We start from the raw sequence: 18,571 nt of genomic DNA, 5'->3' as shown, positions 1-18,571 counted from the left end.
ATTTACAATTGTTAAAAATCTGTTTTGCATTGCAATGTACTGTTGCCCCATAACAACGAATTTCAGGACAGATGTCGGTGATGTTAAACCTGATTCTGATACAGATTTTGATTCTGCCACTTTACATTATATAACATTTGCACGGGTTTAATTGCAAAGTTTTTTTTAAAATTCGGAGATGTATTTGTTATTGCTAACTTTCCCGCTTAGCTCGTGTGTTTTACTAGCGAACACCGGGATCCGATCCGGATTCGGGTGAAGGCTCAGCGAACGCCTGAAAGGGGTGGACAGCAATCTGCAAAATAACCTTTTTATATAGAAAGACATGCCCAGTACTATGTGTGTAGGGCAAAGCAGCTGAGGGATGATCAACCAACAGGAACTGCATAATCTAATTATTTCTGGAGCTTCCTGTCTGCCGGCACAGCTCTCAAGGTTGAAGCTCAGTGTGTGTGTGTGCGAGGAAGAGGATGGACGGTTCTGGACAGGAGTCGTCAGTGTGAAACTGGCGGGCACGAAGAAGCGCTGGAAACCGGGAACCAGCAGCACCCTGACCTCAGGACGGGGGATAATCTCGCCGGGCGCTGACAACTTCTGGATGGAATTGCTGCTTTAAAGCAACAGGTAAAACCACTCAGGGGAACGAACCGTTTCTCCCTCTGACCCGCTTTTTCCCGTCTGACAGTGAAGCCCACCGCCGAGCCTGGCCGTACCCTCACACCACAGACTGGAGGCATTATCGCTGCTGCAGACCGCGGCACTTTCTCCTGATTCAAGACTGCACTTGTTCCGTTCCCAAACAGTTAAAAATCCTTCAGGGTTAAAGTCAGAGTATGTTTCTTTCATTCTTATTGACACCTCCGCTCTGTAATTACAGTATCTTTCAGCTTTCTGACCAAGTCCTTTGAATTTTGTCTACCTTTTGTTAAACATAATGGAGCAATATTCTTCAGTTTATCCCACACTGTCCTTGAATCGGATTTCAAATTTCCCTTTCTGAACTGCCTTCCCGTTCTCCCTTGAAATGTTGTTGGACTTTCGTTCTTCACATTAGATTCTCTCTCCTTCTCCCTCCACCCCTCCTCTCTCTCTCTTCCCCTCTCCCTCCCCCCCCTCTCCTCTTACTTCCTCCCTTATTCTCTCCCTCTCCCCTTTCTCCCTCCCTCACTCTTCCCTCTCTCTTTCTCTACCCCTCACTCTCTCCCCTCTCTCTCTCTCTCCTCCTCCCTCTCTCCCCCTCTCTCTCCTCTCTCTCTCTCTCTCTCCTCATCTCCTCTCTCTCTCTCTCTCTCTCTCTCTCTCCTCTCTCTCTCTCTCTCTCTCTCTCTCTCTCGTCTCTCTCTCTCTCTCTCTCTCTCTCTCTCCTCTCTCTCTCTCTCTCTCTCTCTCTCTCTCTCTCTCCCTCTTTTCACTGCCCCTCTCCCTGTCTGCCTCTCTTTTGCTATGAAATCTTCCCTCTCAATCTTTGGCATTCCTCTCTTTGGCCATCTCCCCCCACCCCACCCCCTCCAACACAAACACTCCCTTCTTACCCAAACTCCCCTCACTATCCTATCTCCCCTCATCTCCAAACTCCCATCTCTTCTCCACCCCATTTCACAACCAGCACCCCCTCCCAGTCAACCCCGCTCAGTCCCAATCACCCCCCACACTCAATAACTTCCAATCTCCCTCCTCTCTCCCCGTCACCCCTCTCTCTGTCCCCCCTTCACTCTCCACACCCTCTCACTATGTTCACACTCAACATCCTGTCACCCCTCTCACTCCCCCCAACTCTTCTTCACATCCCTCACTCCCTCTCCCCCATCACCCCCTCACTTTCCATCACTCCCCTCTCCCCATCCTCCCCCTCCCCATCAAACCCCCTTTCCCCATCACCCCCTCTCCCCCATCAAACCCCCTCTTTCCATCACCCCCTCCCCATCAAACCCCCTCTCCCCATCACCCTCCTTAATTCCATTAACCCCCAACACTCCTTCACTCCCCCTCAACCCCATCACCTCCTTCACTCCCCAACACCCTCCTCACTCCCCCAACTCTTCTTCACACCCCTCACCAACCTTACTCCCCATCACCCCCTCTCCCCATCAAACCCACTCTCCCCATTACCCCCTTAATTTCATTAACCCCCCACCACTGCTTCACTCCCCATCAACCCCTGAACCCCAGTCACCTCCCTCACTCCCCAACACCCTCCTCACTCCTCCAACTCTTCTTCACACCCCTCACCACCCTTACTCCCCATCACCCCTTCACTCCACATCACACTCTCACTCCCTATCACCCTCACTCCTCCATCTCCCACCCTCACTTCCCTTCACTACCTTCACTCCCCATCAGCCCCTCACTTCTCAATAACTGTCTTTCCCATTCAACCATTCATGTCCCATCACCCCCTCACTCCCTCACTCCCCGTCACCTCCTCACTCCACATCATCCCAAACTCCACTTCACCCCCTCACTCTGTATCATTCCCCATTACCCACTCGCTGCCCCCCTCTCCCCATCATACCCGCACTCCCTCATTCCCCTCACTTCTCATCACCACCCTCACTCCCATTAATTTCCTATCACCTTCCTCACTTCCTGTCATCCCCTCACTCCATCACCCTCTTACTCCCCCAACTCTTCTTCACACCCCTCACCACCCTCACCCGCTCTCCCTATGACAACCCTCACTCTCTGTCACCACTTGCTCCCCATCACTCCCTCAGCCCCTTTAGCCCCTCACTCTCCTCTCTTCCCCTTAGTCTCCATTACCCAGCCTCCCCTCTCTCCCCATCAACCAACATCAGTCCCCTTCTGCAACCTCACTCTGTGTCACCCCCTCACTCCTGTCACCCCCTCACTCCCCCTCACTCCCCATCACTCCCCTCACTCCATCACTCCCTCACTCCCCATCACTCCCCTCACTCCCCATTACTCCCTCCCTCCTCATCACTCCCCATTACCCCCTCACTCCTCATCACACCCTCACTCCCCATCACTCGCCATCACCCCCTCACTCCTCATCACTCCCCTCACTCCCCTCACTCCCCGTCATTCCCCCTCCGTCCTCATCACTTCCCATCACTCCCTCACTCCCCATAACCCCCTCACTCCCTGTCACTCCCCTCACTCCATATCACTCCCCCTCACCCCCTCACTCCCTCACTCCCCATAACCCCCTCACTCCCCATCACTTCCCTCACTCCATATCACTCCCCCTCACCCCCTCTCAATCTGTCACTCCCCATCACTCCCCTCAATCCCCCTCACTCCCTTACTCCCCATCACTACCTCACTCCGCATCATCCACTGACTCCCCGTCACTGCCTCACTCCCCGTCACCCCCTCACGCCCCGTCACCCCTCACTCCCTGTCACCTCCTCATTCCCTGTTTCCACCCCCCTTCATGGCCTATCACCCCGATTCTCCATTATGTCCCTATGACCATTCAATGTATGTCCTCTCCATGCAAGCAGGCAGGAAGTACAGGAGCCTGAAGACACACACAAAGTTTTAGAAACACCCTCTTCCCCTCCACCATCAAATTTCTGAATGGTCCCTAAAGCTATGATCACTACCTCACTATCTTTGCTCTCTGTTCTTCCACTATTTTTAATATATTTATACAGTACATATATACACTGTAGTGCTGCCACAACAAAACAAATTTCATGACAGACATCAATAATAATAAATTTGATTCTTGTTCAGTGATGCCTGTTAACCTCTTTAATTAAATTTATTCAACCTGATTCCTTCTTCCTACAAGTCTATTGACCTGGACAACTAACCCTTTTCCTGTCAGTTCCCTTTTTTCTACATTCTCTCCAGCTCTTTCTAATTTTAAATATTCTGAAGTCGTGGAGCATTGCATAAATCTACAATTGATCCCCTGATGGCTGACGAGAATGATAGCAAAATCTGCAGTGATGGCTAGAGTTAATCCAAATTCTTTCATCACATTTCTCACTATGCATTTATATGCAGTCACACGTGCACGTGAATGTGTGTGTGTGTGTCTGTCTGTCTATATATGGATCTGCGTGTGTGAGTGTGTGGGTCTGTCTATATAGGCATGTGTGTATGTGTATGTCTCTCTCTATCTCTCTCTCTCTCTCTCTCTCTCCTCTCTCTCTCTCTCTCTCTCTCTCTCTCTGTCTATATATGCATCTGCGTGTGTGAGTCTGTCTGTCTGTCTATACAGGCATCTGTGTGTATGTGTGCCCGTGCATTTGGAGTGTGTGATGCACTTGTGTATATGCGTGTGCATGTGTGTGCGTGTGCGTGTGCGTGTGTGTGTGTTTAAATGGATGTCCTGTAGAAAAGATTTATCTGCTGTAAATATGATGATCTGTATGTGTTATTATTTTACTGTGTTTATGTAAATATCTGCTCATATGTCTATCTACCCCTGACTGCTGTCTGAGTCACTTACATTTTTTGCTTTAAGAATGATGAAAGAGAATATTCCTGTCTGATCTATTTAGAGTAAAAGCTCAATAACTGGGGAAAGAGTGAAACAGAATGGAAATATACCATCTTGTACTTGCATCCACGCTCATCAACTGTGAGAATCTTACCAATCTGTAACAGTGACGTGCTTAAACTAGCAGACTAACAACATCAGCTAGCAATCGGTATAAATTACCCTGCAGGTATAGGGAAAGGAAGAGGGCAATTAATGTAAACAGTACTTCCCCAGAGCCTGAGATGGAGAAATTAATCAAGGGAAACCGAGAAATAGATGTAATAGATTAAAGCTCAGCTTTATTCGTTACATGTACATCATAACATAGAGCAGGGTACCCAACCTGGGTTCCATCAACCCCTTGCTTAATGGTGTTGGTCCATGGCATAAAAAAGATTGGGAGCTCCTGACATGGAGTGAAATGTGTCAGTTTGCACAATACAGTACAATCCAAGGATTGCTGGAGGCAGCCCGCAAGGGCCACTATGTTCCCAGTGCCAACGTAGCATGCCCACAACTTATTAACCCTTTGGAACCATCTTCAGACTGTGGGAGGACACTGGGGCACCTGGAGGAAACCCACAAAGTCAGGGAAAGAATGAACAAACTCCTCACAGACAGTGAAGGAAGTGAACCCTGGTAATGTAAAGCACTAACCACTACACTACCATGCTGCCCGATCAATGGGCTACGGAGGTGGAGGGATTTAGTCACGATGACCAGAAAACCAAAGGCCAAACAATCATAGAGTCACAAGGCGTAGAACCAGGCCCTCGGCCCAACTCGTGTTGACCAATGAGTTGGTCCAAGTGCCCACATTTGTTCCTGAACCCTCTGAGGCCCTCCACTGGTCAGGTCGACCATGAATACTGTGTCTCCATGATACACAAGCCAGGGCAATATGATATGGAGAACAAGCTGTTGCCCATGTAACAGGTTACCCCTCTCCACGCAGCCGATGAGTCCAAAGGAAAGTCACAGACCAACACAGTCTGGCACCAGCAGTGGCAGAGGAGTTGCTAGTCAGTGTTGAACTCAATGTAGGACTGTCTTAAGGACTTCAGCTCCAAATCTTTCCTTGGGGTTTGCTTCTGAAGCCTTCCCCATGAATGAGTATAGTCACAAGGCAGCGTAGGTTTGAGATGAGAGTTTCCTTTGCCTAGATGAGCTGCCAACCACAGCTGACGAGCCCCATCTGCCCGAAGCGGCTAGTTTTAAGGTGCCAGCAAGCCGGCATTGTCCTTTCTCCTGTCAGTAGAAACAGTTCCACCGAACTTAGTAGCTAACCCACACGTGAAGCCCAGGAGGTGGACTTCATTGTCAGAGGCTAATTGAGGTGCATACCAACGGGAGCATTTAATAGGTAGTGGGAGCCTAACCCCACTACCACCCTCCTCGCCCGGCAATGACAACCTTAAGGAAACTATAACCCTCTAAACCCCTCCATAGCACAATGCTTTAAAGCGTGGCCTGGGTTCAAATCCAGCCTCTGCCTGTAAGAAATTTGTACATTCTCCTCCAGGTGTTCTGCTTTCCTCCCTCAATTGGTAGGTTAATTGGTCATTGTAACTTGTCCTGTGATTAGGCTAGGGTTAAATCGATGGGTTGCTGGGCAGCGAGGCTGGAAAGGCGTGTTCCACATTATAAATCAATCAATCAATCAATCATCTTTAAAGCATTGTTAATGTGCCCAACTCAGTCTGGTGGAGTGGTGCTCTTACGACATCAGCAAAGCTGAAGAGCTGATTGATGACTCCAATAAGGGGAATGAGGGTGAACTGCATCCAGGAGTTGTAAAGGAAGTAGCTGATGGTGATACACTGCTTCAGTCTGCCTGTACTCTGCAGAGGCTGGAATCCATTTGTAAAGCAGTTAATTATAGGAGAAAACGCGAGGAAATCTGCAGATGCTGGAAATTCAAACAACAACACACACAAAATGCTGGTGGAACACAGCAGGCCAGGCAGCATCTATAGGGAGAAGCGCTGTCGACGTTTCGGGCCGAGACCCTTCGTCAGGACTAACCGAAAGGAAAGATAGTAAGAGATTTGAAAGTAGTGGGGGGAGGGGGAAATGCGAAATGATAGGAGAAGACCGGAGGGGGTGGGATGAAGCTAAGAGTTGGAAAGGTGATTGGCAAAAGTGATACAGAGCTGCAGAAGGGAAAGGATCCTTTCGGTTAGTCCTAACAAAGGGTCTCGGCCCAAAACGTCGACAGCGCTTCTCCCTATAGATGCTGCCTGGCCTGCTGTGTTCCACCAGCATTTTGTGTGTGTAATTATAGGAGAAATTGAGTGGAGTTCTTCGAGGATGTAACAAGCTGGTGGATAAAGGGAACCAGTAGATGTAGTGTATCGGATTTCCTGAAGACTCTCTATAAGGGGAAGCCAACAGATGTTGTGTACTTGGATTTCCAGAACACACTCAGCAAGTGGAAGCCAATAGTTGTAATGTATTTGGTTTTCCAGAAGACATTCAATAAAGTAGCACCAATCGATGTAGCCTACCTTGATTTCTAAATGATATTCCATCAAGGGGAACAAGTAAATGGACTGTATTTAGATTTCTAGAAGCCATAGAGTCCCATATAAAATAGCCCTTCACAAGAAAAGCAAATACCGGATCGGAGTAATATACGGCCAAGGGTTGGATATTGGCTGACGAACAGAAAACAGGGAGCAACAATAAAGGGATAATTTCGTATCAGCAAACAGTAACTTCAAAACGCCACAGGGATCTGTACTGAGACCCCAATCATTTATGATTAATTAGTATAGTATGAAGGCTTAACACTATCTGCCAGTTGAAAACAACTGCCACTGTGTGAGTTATCGACTGGCCCATTTGAAGAAATTTCCAGCATCAAAGTACTGTCATAATATATATAGGGCTTGTGGGGCTCCGCTCAGTATGGACCGGCTCGTGATGGGTGCCATGGACAGATTGGAAGTCTGATGCAGATAGAGTGTCTTCGATAAGTATCTGTGTAACTTGAATGTTTTAGTGTTTGTCTTTCTTTTGTTAATAAATAGTTAAAATACTTATCCATAGATGGTGTCTTCCGCTCCATCTACCGAATCTGCAAATCTGCTTCTTTGCAACAGTTAATGATGTAAATGGAGGAATTAAGTGAATTGTAACCAGATCTTCTGTCAATATAGGGATGGGTGGTTTAAATAGGTTGTGACGAGGATATTCAGAATCTGAGGAGGGGATCTAGAAAAAGTAAATGGGGAAGTAGTTACAAAAAGGAATATAATGTGAGAAAATGTGAGGTTATGCACTTCGAAGGTGAATATAAGAAGAAAGTTATTATTTAAAACTAGAGGAGCTGTACAGTCTTGCAGAGCGAAAGAAGGTAGCTGCCCTAGAGAAAACCAAAGGTTATCCATACAGATACACTCAGTGGCCACTTTATGAGATACACCGGCACTGGCGCCAACACAATGCATAAAGGCATTCAGACATGGTCCAGAGGTTCAGTTCTTGTTCAGGCCAAACATCAGAACATGGAGGAAATGTGTTCTAAGTGACTTTGACCCGTGGGATGATTGTTGGTGCCAGATGGGGTGGTGTGAGTATCTCAGAAACCGCTGATTGCAGGCCAGAGCCATCAAACGCTCCTCAGGCATTAACCCTTTCATTCCTCGGATCATTCTAGTGAACCTCTTCTGGACCATCTCCAATGCCAGCACATCCTTTCTTAGATAAGGGGCTCAAAGTCATCCAGAGGAGAATGGGTGGGAGTAAATGATGTCAAGATGAGTGTGACTGTGTGCTTGAGTGGGCCAAAAGGCCAGAATGAGTCTGTGATCAATAGATTGAAATTAAACAGCAGAGAGCAGGCAAAAACACCCAGGCAAGCAAACACAGGAAAGAGACCTATTTCTAACACCAATAGTCTTGGTTCCAGTACACCTGTAGTCTTGCTCCAATGCACTGGTAGTCCTGAATCAGGTACACCCACAGTGAAGGCTCCAATACCCATGAGAGGAGACTTGAGGGAGGTGTACAAGACGATAAGAGGCATAGATTGACTACATAGCCAGAGACTCCTTCCCTGGGCAGAAATAAGTTAATATGAGAGGGCACAATTTTAAGACAATTGGAGGGATGTATGTCGGAGGTATGTTCTTTGCACAGAGAATGGTGAGTGCAAGGAATGCCCTTCCAGGGGTGGTGTGGTAGAGGCAGATACATTAAGGGCATTTCAGACCATAGACATAGGAGCAGAGTTAATTCAGAGATTTTTTGATAGGCACATAGATGATAGAACAATGGAGAGCAGAGTGAGACTGATCTTCAAGTAGCTTTAAAAGGCCAGCACAAGATCACAGGCCAAAGGTCCTATACTGTGATGCAATGTTCTATGTCCTCTGTTCTGTTCTGTAGACAGCAGGTGTATGTTCAAAATTTCACAGATTCGCTTTCAGAAGAAACAAATCATCATCAAATGGGAGGTGTTTTCAGCAGTGTGTTAAAGGGGAAGGGGGGATGGTGCAGTCAGGAGTCCTCAGAGCTCACTGACGGCAAAGCTGCTAACAATGAGGTGGAATCCATTCAAGGTGACTTGTACCGTGATTCAGCTCCTGCAGACACACACGCAGAGGAGCGCAGCAACTGAAAGCAGCGAGAGCCCCTGAGCCGCTAATGAATACGTTACACATTATCCGGATTAATGACACGCTGTCAGAGCGGTTGCACATTCGCACTTAGCTGAATACACGGCCTGGCTGCCTGACCCTTCTCCCAGGATTCCACGTCAGTTTTAATAATGCAGAGATTAATCAATTCACTGATATCAAACCCTGAATCCGAAGCTGATCCAAAGAATCTCTCTGATGACAAATTGCATTTGCATCATCTTTAACGTAGTGACGAATGTCCCAAGGAGATTCAGATCAGCATGAGGACTATACTATGAATGAGAAGTAGGCCAGATTTAGAATTGAGGTGATTGAAAGTGGAGGAAGAGGTAGAGAGATTGGGGAGGGAAGGAGGGTGAGATGGAGGCATGAAAAGAGCCCAGGGTTCAATAAGTGCAGATATCTTAAGGGGTCTTAGGACTGGAGTTGGCTATGGAGGTGAAACGTGGCTGGTTACAGGATCTAAGTCTACAGGTGTTTGGGATCCAAGTGTATAGGTAATTGGATCCAGGTCTACAGGTGTAGTGGATCCAACACTTCAGACATATTGGAGCCAGTGCTGCAGGTATCAAGATTTCAGGTGTAACTGACTCAAGAATACAGGTGTATTGGGTTTAAGATGGTGCAGATAAGAGGCGACTCATTGTGGGCAGTTCCGATAAGAATCATCAAATATTCCCGTTCAGGACTACTACAGCGAAAACCACGTTCACAACTATGGGTGTTTCAGTAAGCAACATCATCTTAAGATGATTAAAAAATCTATAAATACCCAAAATCGAAGGATCTCGGACTACAGATTCAGGTTGTGAGTGCAGCTTCCTTTTAAGGAAGAGGAAGTGAGGAAAGCATGCTGGGTTGCAAGGAAGATTGAAATGCAAAGGCTTTAGACCCCCCCCCCCCCCACCCCAACTCCCAACTACTCTGCTGGTAAATGTATAGTCTCTGGAAAATAAAACTGAAGACCTCAGAGTAAGATTACTGTACCGGAGGGACATCAGGGACTGCTGTGTACTTAGCTTCATGGAAACATGGCTATCTCCCACCATTTCGGATGCAGTGCTGCAGTTCAATTTCTTCACTATTCACCGCAAAGGTAAGACAGCTCAGCTTTTTAAAAGCAGGGGAGTTCAAGTGTGTGTTATAATCATCTAATCGCTGTGCACAGACCTTGCGGTTCGGTCTCAGTCCTGCTCGCCAAACCTGGAACATCAAACAGTCAGATGTCATCCTTTTTATCTGCCGAGGGAGTTTTCTACCATCAACCTGATTATGGTATACGTTCAACCTCAGGCCAACATCTGGCAGGCACTGGAGAGCTAAGCTCCATAATCATCGGAAATAAAACAGCATACCCTGGTGCCTTCCCCATCACTGTGGGGGACTTCGACCAAGATAGCTTGAAGAAGTCTCTGAGCAACTACCACCAGCATATCACTTGTGGAACCAGAGCAGCCAACACACGTTACCGCTGTTATATCACCATCAAGAATACTTACCATGCCAATCCATGCACACACTTTGCTAAGTCCGATCTCCTGACTTTACTTCTACTCCCAGCGTAGAGGTAGAGATTGAAGACCGTAGCACCAGCAGTGAGGACAAGAAGGTATGGTCAAGGGAGGCAGAGGAGTGCTTACAGGACAGCTTTGCGTTGGTGGACTGGACAATTTTCAGGGGTTCATCTTTGAGTCTGAATGGATACGTCGCAACTGTCACTGACTTTATTAAAACCTGTGTGGATGAGTGTGTGCCTATGAGAACATACCGGACATACCCAAACCAAAAGCTGTGGATGAACCAGGAGATTCATAGTCTGCTGAGGGCTAGGTCTGTGGCATTATAGACCGGTGAGCCAGAACTGTACAAGAAGTCCAGGTACGACCCATGGAAGGTTATCTACAAAGCAGAAGAACAATTTTGATTGAGGCTAGAGAACGAATCGGAAGCACGTCAACTTTGGCGGAGTTTGCTGGCCATTACTTCCTACAAAGCAAAACCTAACATCATGAATGGTTGTGATACTTCACTCCCCGATGAGCCCAACACCTTTTATGCACACTTTGAAAGGGAGAATAAAACTGTATCTGTTGTGAATCCCTGCAGCATTCGGTGACCCAGTGATATCTGTCTCAGAGGCCAATGTCAGGACATCTTTCAGGAGGTCGAACTGTCACAAGGTGTTAGGCCCTGATGGAATACCTGGTAGGGGTCTAAAAAACCTGTGCCAACCAACTGGCAGGAGTATTGAAGGACATCTTCAGTCTCTCACTGCTGCAGTCCAAGGTTCCTACCTGCTTCAAAAGGGTGATAATCATACCAGTGCCTAAGAAGATCAGGGTGAACTGCCTCAGCAATTATCACCCAAAGGCAGTCACATCCACAGTGATGAAGTGTCTTGAGAGGTTAACCACAGCCAGAATCATCTGTTGCCTAAACAAGAACCTGGACCCATTGCAATTTCCCTATCACCACAATTGGTCTACAGCAGGTGTAATCTCACTGACTCTCCACATGGCCTTGAATCACCTGGACAATAGTAACACTTGATCAGGCTGCTGTTTATTGACCACAGCTCAGAGTTCATACAGTCATACCATCAGGTCTAATCAAAAATCTCCAAAACTTGGGCCTCTGTACCTCCCTCTGCAATTAGGTCCTTGATTTCCTCACCGAGCAACCACAGAACGTGTGGATTGGAAATAACGTCTCCTTCTTGCTCTCCTCGCTGACAATCAATGCTGGTGCACCTCAAGGATGCACGTTTAGCCCACTGCTCTACTCTCTCCACACCTATGGCTATGTGGCCAGGCACAGCTCAAACGCCAACTATAAATTTGCCAACGACACAACTATTATTGGCAGAATTTCAGTTGGTGATGAGGAGGCGTGTAAGAGCAAGGTAGATCAGCTGGTTGAGTGAAGTCACTCAAAATCAGTAAGGCCAAGGAATTGATTATGGACTCATAGGGTAAGTCCTCATCAAGAGATCAAAAGTGGAAAAGGTGAGCAGTTTCAAGTTCCTGGCTGCCAGCATCTCTGACGATCTATCTTGGGTCCAACATATTGATGCAATTACAAAAAAGGCATGACAGGGGCTATATTTCATTAGAAATTTGCGGAGAACTGGTATGTCACCAAAGATACTTGCAAATTTCTATAGATGTACCATGGAGAGCATTCTAACTGGCTGCATCACCGTCTGGTACAGAGGGACCACTGCACAGGATTGGAAAAAGATGCAGAAAGTTGAAAACACAGTCATCTCCATCATCTGCACTAGCCTCCCGGCATCAAGGACATCTTCAAAAGTGATGCCTCAGAAGTGCAGCATCTGTCATTAAGGATCTCCATCACACAGGACATGCCTTCTTCTCATTGCTATCATCTAGGAGGAAGCACAGGGGCCTGAACATTTCAGGAACAGCTAGCTTCTTTCCCTCCATCATCAGATTTCTGAATGGACAGAGAATCCACAAATTGCACTACTTACTTAATTTATTTTTATACCTATGCTTATTATTGTATGCTTACTGTGTATTTATTGCATTGTACTGCTGTCATGAAAACAAATTTTACAACACAAGCTGATGATATGAAACCTGATTCTGATTGGATCCAAGACTACAAGTGTATTGGAGGTATCAAGGCTGCAGGTGTACCTGATTCAAGACTACGGTTATATTGGAGCCAAGACGACAAGATACCTTCACAATGGTCTCCTCAGCAAACACCTGCCATCATTATCAATCACCCAATCACATCACCTCTTAGCCATCTCGATTCTCATGAATGGAAGATGCTTGTTTCATCTTTGTGCCCTTGTAAATCACAAAGGAGAGTGCAGTTATGTTTTAGCAGGAGAGGAATGTCCTAACAAACCTTGGGTGAACCCTCCTTTGTCATATGCAAGGGAGCTGCTATGTTCTGTAACTCCAAAACTGAGATCTCATTGAAAGCAAAAAGATGAGAGCCCAGGAGAACTTGTCCTGGTTTCACTTTTGCTTTAAGTGAGGCACACACGTATCACATGGTAGCGACACGATGTTTGCAATTTACTGATTGTTACATATAACCCATAACGAATTATTTAACTGAACAGAGAATGCTTAATCAAACAATATATTTACAATATTACACAAATACTACTGAAATATTAAATACACAATGGGAACCACTTAAAATATGCTCGTTATCAGAATCAGGTTTATTATCGCTGACATTGTCATGATATTCATTGTTTTCCAGAAGCAGTACAGTGCGATATATTGAAAATGCCTCAATAACCAGGAGAGCTGTGTTGGATGTACGCAGTGTCTCCTCATCTTGGTTTTAAAATGAGTGGAGATTTGATAGAAGTATACTAAATAACGACAGGTATAGTTCCTCTCCGCACCTTGCTTGGGCACAGGCAACAGCCTTGCCATTTCTTTAGCATTTGTCTGCTTTTACGAGGCCGATTTGTAACACTCAACCTTCCATGAAAGCCAATGGAGCCGGCTGGATTTGAACCTGGGACCTCTTGTTCTGAAGTCCAGGTGTGAATACCACCACACCACCAGCAGAGACAAGAACATAGACAGGATAATTGCAAGCATGCTTTTCCCACTGAGTTTGGGTGAGGCTGGAACTAGAGATCATAGGTTAAGGGTGAAAGCTGAACTGTGTAAGGGGAACATGGGAGGGACCCTCTTCACTCAGAGGGTGCTGAGAAGTGGAGAGAGCTGCCAGCGGAAATGGTTATTAGGATGCCATTTCAACATTTAAGAGAAATTTGGATAGGTAAATGGATGGGATTGAATTGAATTGACTTTATTTCTTACGTCCTTCACGTACATGAGGAGTAAAAATCTTTATATTACATCTCCATCTAAATGTGCAATGTGCAATCATAGTAATTTATAATAAATAGAACAGTCAATGTAATATAGAGTACAGTCAAATCAGCATGAGTTAATCAGTCTGATGGCCTGGTGGGAGAAGCTGTCCCGGAGCCTGTTGGTCCTGGCTTTTATGCTGCGGTACCATTTCCCGGATGGTAGCAGCTGGAATAGATTGTGGTTGGGATGATTTAAGTCTAGGTCTCCAGTGATCCTACGGGCCCTTTTTACACACCTGACCTTGTAAACGTCCTGAGTCATGGGAAGTTCACAACTACAGATGCGCTGGGCTGTCCGCACCACTCTCTGCAGGGTATGAAGGGCTATGGTCCAAGTGTAAGTCAACGGGTCTAGGCAGATTAATAGTTTAGCATGGACTAGATGGGCTGAAGGGCCTATTTCTGTGCTGGTGGTGTTATATGACTGTAACTTTAAAGGAATGTCCCTTTTTTCTGAGACAGTGCCCTCAGATTTTCGACTCTCCTACTGATGGTAACATCCACACTGTCCAAGACCTTGTGTCTGTCTAGTCAGTTTCAATGCGATTCCTCCCGTTATCCATCAGGTACAAGCCCAGAGGCATCAGACACTAGTCATATGTTATCCTCTCATTCCCAGAATCTTTCTTATGAACTTCCTCTGGACTCTGTCCAGGGTCAACACATGCTTCCTCAGATGTTATGGAGGAAGTTCACTGAGGCTAAAAGTGCCAAAGTTCAAAGTATATTTAGATAGATAGATAGATAGATACTTTATTCATCCCCATGGGGAAATTCAACTTTTTTTCCAATGTCCCATACACTTGTTGTAGCAAAACTAATTACATACAATACTTAACTCAGTAAAAAATATGATATGCATCTAAATCACTATCTCAAAAAGCATTAATAATAGCTTTTAAAAAGTTCTTAAGTCCTGGCAGTTGAATTGTAAAGCCTAATGGCATTGGGGAGTATTGACCTCTTCATCCTGTCTGAGGAGCATTGCATCGATAGTAACCTGTCGCTGAAACTGCTTCTCTGTCTCTGGATGGTGCTATGTAGAGGATGTTCAGAGTTTTCCATAATTGACCGTAGCCTACTCAGCGCCCTTCGCTCAGCTACCGATGTTAAACTCTCCAGCACTTTGCCCACGACAGAGCCCGCCTTCCTTACCAGCTTATTAAGACGTGAGGAATCCCTCTTCTTAATGCTGCCTCCCCAACACGCCACCACAAAGAAGAGGGCGCTCAAAGAATGTATAAATTATACAACCTTGGGATTTGTCTGCTTACAGGCAGCCACAAAACAAGAAACCTGAAAGAACCCAATTTTAAAAAAGCCAACACTGAATGTGCAGAGAGAAAAAAACAACACAAATTGTGCAAACAATAAAGGCAAGCCTCAACATTCAGAACGAAAGTGAGTCCATAGACCCGAAGCCCAGAGCAGCCTGGGCCTCAGTTCATCACACGGCGGGGGCAAATCATTGCAAAGCTCGCAGACACAAAGCCTGAGCAGGACGTAGCCTCGGCCTCTGCGCTGAGGTCCAAACACCGGGTCATCTCCCGCTCTAGGACCCGGTTCCCCCCCAACCCCACCCCACATCGATACACTTTGGGCCTGAACTCAAGCCACGTTCTGACCCGTACCCAACCTTTCCAAATCAGCACAGCGCTGAAATTGATCCAGTGTTTTAGGTGGACTGGCTCTGAAACTCAGCTTACCCGGTACGGGGAAGTACAATATGGTGAAAGACATAGCTCAACAGAATAAAAGAGTTTCAAATTATGAAAAGGTGCATATGGCTGAGAGAATCGAAACGTGCCCAGCAGTTGAGTTGACAATATCGGGGAGACCATAGACACAGAATGAACATGAGAAATGAGGGGGAGTGTAACCTTCTTGCACACATAGCTGGAAGCTGTGGGCCCAAGGTCAACTTAGAGCGAGAGGCAGTATCATACACCTGGACAGCTATGTGTGTCTGAATAGCAATATTTAAGTGTGTGTGTGTGTGTGTGTGTGTGTGTGTGTGTGTGTGTGTGTGTGTGTGTGTGTGTGTGTGTGTGTGTGTGTGTGTGTGTGTGTGTGTGTGTGTGTGTGTGTGTGTGTGTGTGTGTGTGTGTGTGTGTGTGTGTGTGTGTGGTGGCGGCTCTGTACTACAGGTAACTGGGTAGGATGAGTATTTCCAAGTATCCATCTTTCAATCTATCAATCTATCCATCTATCTATTTATTTATCTATCTATCTATCCTATTCATTTGGAGGTACAGCATGGAACAGGCCTAATTTAATCCTAGCCTCATCAAGGACAATTTACAATAATCAATTAACTGACCAACTGGTACGTCTTCGGACTGTGGGAGAAAACCAGAGCACCTGGAGGAAACCCATGCAGTACTGATGAGGGAAGAATTGGAATTGGTTTGTACTGAGAGGCAGTGAGAAGCTTGTCTCGCGTACTGTTCATACAGATCAAATCGTTACACAGTGTATTGAGGTAGAACAGGATAAAACAACAGCAATGCAGAATGAAGTGTAACAGGTACAGAGAAACGTTAAGTCAGAAGGCCATAACGAGGTTGATCATGATGTCGAGAGTCCATGTTATTGTACAAGATGTCTGTTCAACAGTTTTATACCAGAGGAGTGCAAGGTGTCTTTAGGCCTGGTGGCGCATCTCCAGAGTCTCTCCCTGTGTTAAATAGAGTCAGTACATAAGCTGTGGGCAGGATTAGCTGGGTAGCTATTTGGTTTTCTGTCCTCTTCCCTGCTTTCCGTGGACCAAAGAGATTGTCCCATGTCTGTTTTCCAGAGATTTCCATGGCAGGCTGTGCAGACTTCTGCACATCCCACACACGGGCTGGCCCGGCAGACGAGCAGAGGTACGGGGTCCGTTCCTACCTCCACCTGTTCTACGAGGACTGCACTGGGTCGGTTCTGGAGGATGAAGACCCCGTGGGGTCAGGGGCAGAGCGCTCGCACAGTAACTGGCGCTCTGCCCTCTGGAAGGTAAGCATTCTGGAACAACGACAGAAGACTGGGCAACTGGCAGGAGGCCAAGAATAGGAAGAAAGGAGGGCTTTACTGAGTTCAGTAGTTGGTACATATTGGAGTCCATTATTAATTGAAATGAATTGAATTTCAGTTTATTGTCATTTAGAAACCACAACTGCAATGCAGTTAAAAAATGAAACAGCATTCCTCCAGAATGATATCACAAAAGCACACGACAAAACAGACTACACCAGAAAATTGACATAACGTTTGGCAATCCCCAAATCCAGAGTCCGGAGAGGCAGCTGCATATTAATATCGCGCTTCCATCAGCGTGTTCCCCAGAAAGGAGCTCCAAATCCACCAGACAAAACAAGACTACCCAGACACACCAAGTCAGAAGACCAACTCTACCACCCAACAAACCAAAAAATAAAGCTACAAGACCTACACAAAACCACATAGTTACATATAGTTATAGCTAACATATAGTTACAACAGTGCAAACAATACCATAATTAATTTTAAAAAAGATAGACCATGGGCACAGTAAAAAAGTTAAACATGAGGTTTTGGGGTACTTGGAGGCACATGATAAAATAGACCAAGGTCAGCATGGTTTCCTTAAGGGGAAACCTCGCTTGACAAATCTGTTGGAATTATTTGAGGAACTAACAGGCCAGATAGTTAGACAAAGGAGAGTCAGTGGATGTTGTTCACTTGGATTTTCAGAAGGGCTTTGACAGGCTTCTGAATAAGATGCAGTAAGAGCCCATGGTGTTATAGGGTAAGATACTAGCATAGATAGAAGATTGACATCCTGGCAGGAGGCAAAGAGTGGGAATAAAGGGAATAAAGAGCCTTTTCTGGTTTGCTGCCGGTGACTGGTGGTGTTCCACAGGGGCTGGTGTTGGTACCGCTTCCTTCTACATCATATGTCAGTGATTTGAATGATGGAATTGATGGCTTTGCGGCTCGGTTTCTGAAGCTAATTCACCATGCAGGTGAAAAGGGATGTGGGAGTACTCGTGCAGAATTAACTTCCAGTTTGGGTTGGTAGAGACAAGGGCAAATGCGATGCTAGCATTCATTTCAGGAGGACCAGAATATAAAAGCAGGGATGTAATGCAGAAGCTTTACAAGGCACTGGTCAGACAACACGAACTATTGTGAGCAGTTCTGGGCTCCATATCTAAGACAGGATGTACTGGTATTGGAGAAGGTACAGAGGAGGTTTCCAGAAGCTGACATGCCAATGAAAGGGTTAACACGTGAGGAGCTTTGGATGGTTCAGAGCTGTATTCACTGAAGTTTAGAATGAGGGGATAATCTCATTGAAACTTACCCAATATTGAAAGGCCTAGATAATGTTGAACGTGGAGAGGGTATTTCCAATAGTGGGGGAGTCCAGGGCCAAAGGGCAAAGCCTCAGAATAGGATAGAATTGAGGAGGAATTTCTTTAGCCAGAGGTGTTATATTTTGTAACTTCAAAACATTAAGTTAATTCAAAGAAAGCACGGGGAGTCTGAAATGCAAGTGTCACATGGTAGCATGATAGTGCGGTGTCTCGCTTAAAGTACCCTCGCGTGATGGCGTATGCTATTAATGTA

At 46.1% G+C, this 18,571-nt stretch overlaps 1 protein-coding gene across 1 annotated transcript in view; it reads left to right on the top strand.

Moving 5' to 3' along the window:
- The first annotated feature begins 430 nt into the window (after positions 1–430).
- The window catches only part of LOC140736221 (neurensin-1-like), a 28,484-nt gene continuing 10,343 nt past the window's right edge, over positions 431–18,571 (top strand). The window contains exons 1-2 of the mRNA XM_073062129.1: positions 431–624; positions 16,779–16,975. Of these exons, the coding sequence (XP_072918230.1) occupies positions 16,787–16,975 (189 nt within the window). The 5' untranslated portion in view covers positions 431–624; positions 16,779–16,786. The remainder of the gene's footprint in view (positions 625–16,778; positions 16,976–18,571) is intronic.

Source organism: Hemitrygon akajei, chromosome 11 (assembly GCF_048418815.1).
Source record: "Hemitrygon akajei chromosome 11, sHemAka1.3, whole genome shotgun sequence".
Classification (NCBI taxonomy): Eukaryota; Metazoa; Chordata; class Chondrichthyes; order Myliobatiformes; family Dasyatidae; genus Hemitrygon; species Hemitrygon akajei.
This window is presented reverse-complemented; position numbering and strand designations above follow the sequence as displayed.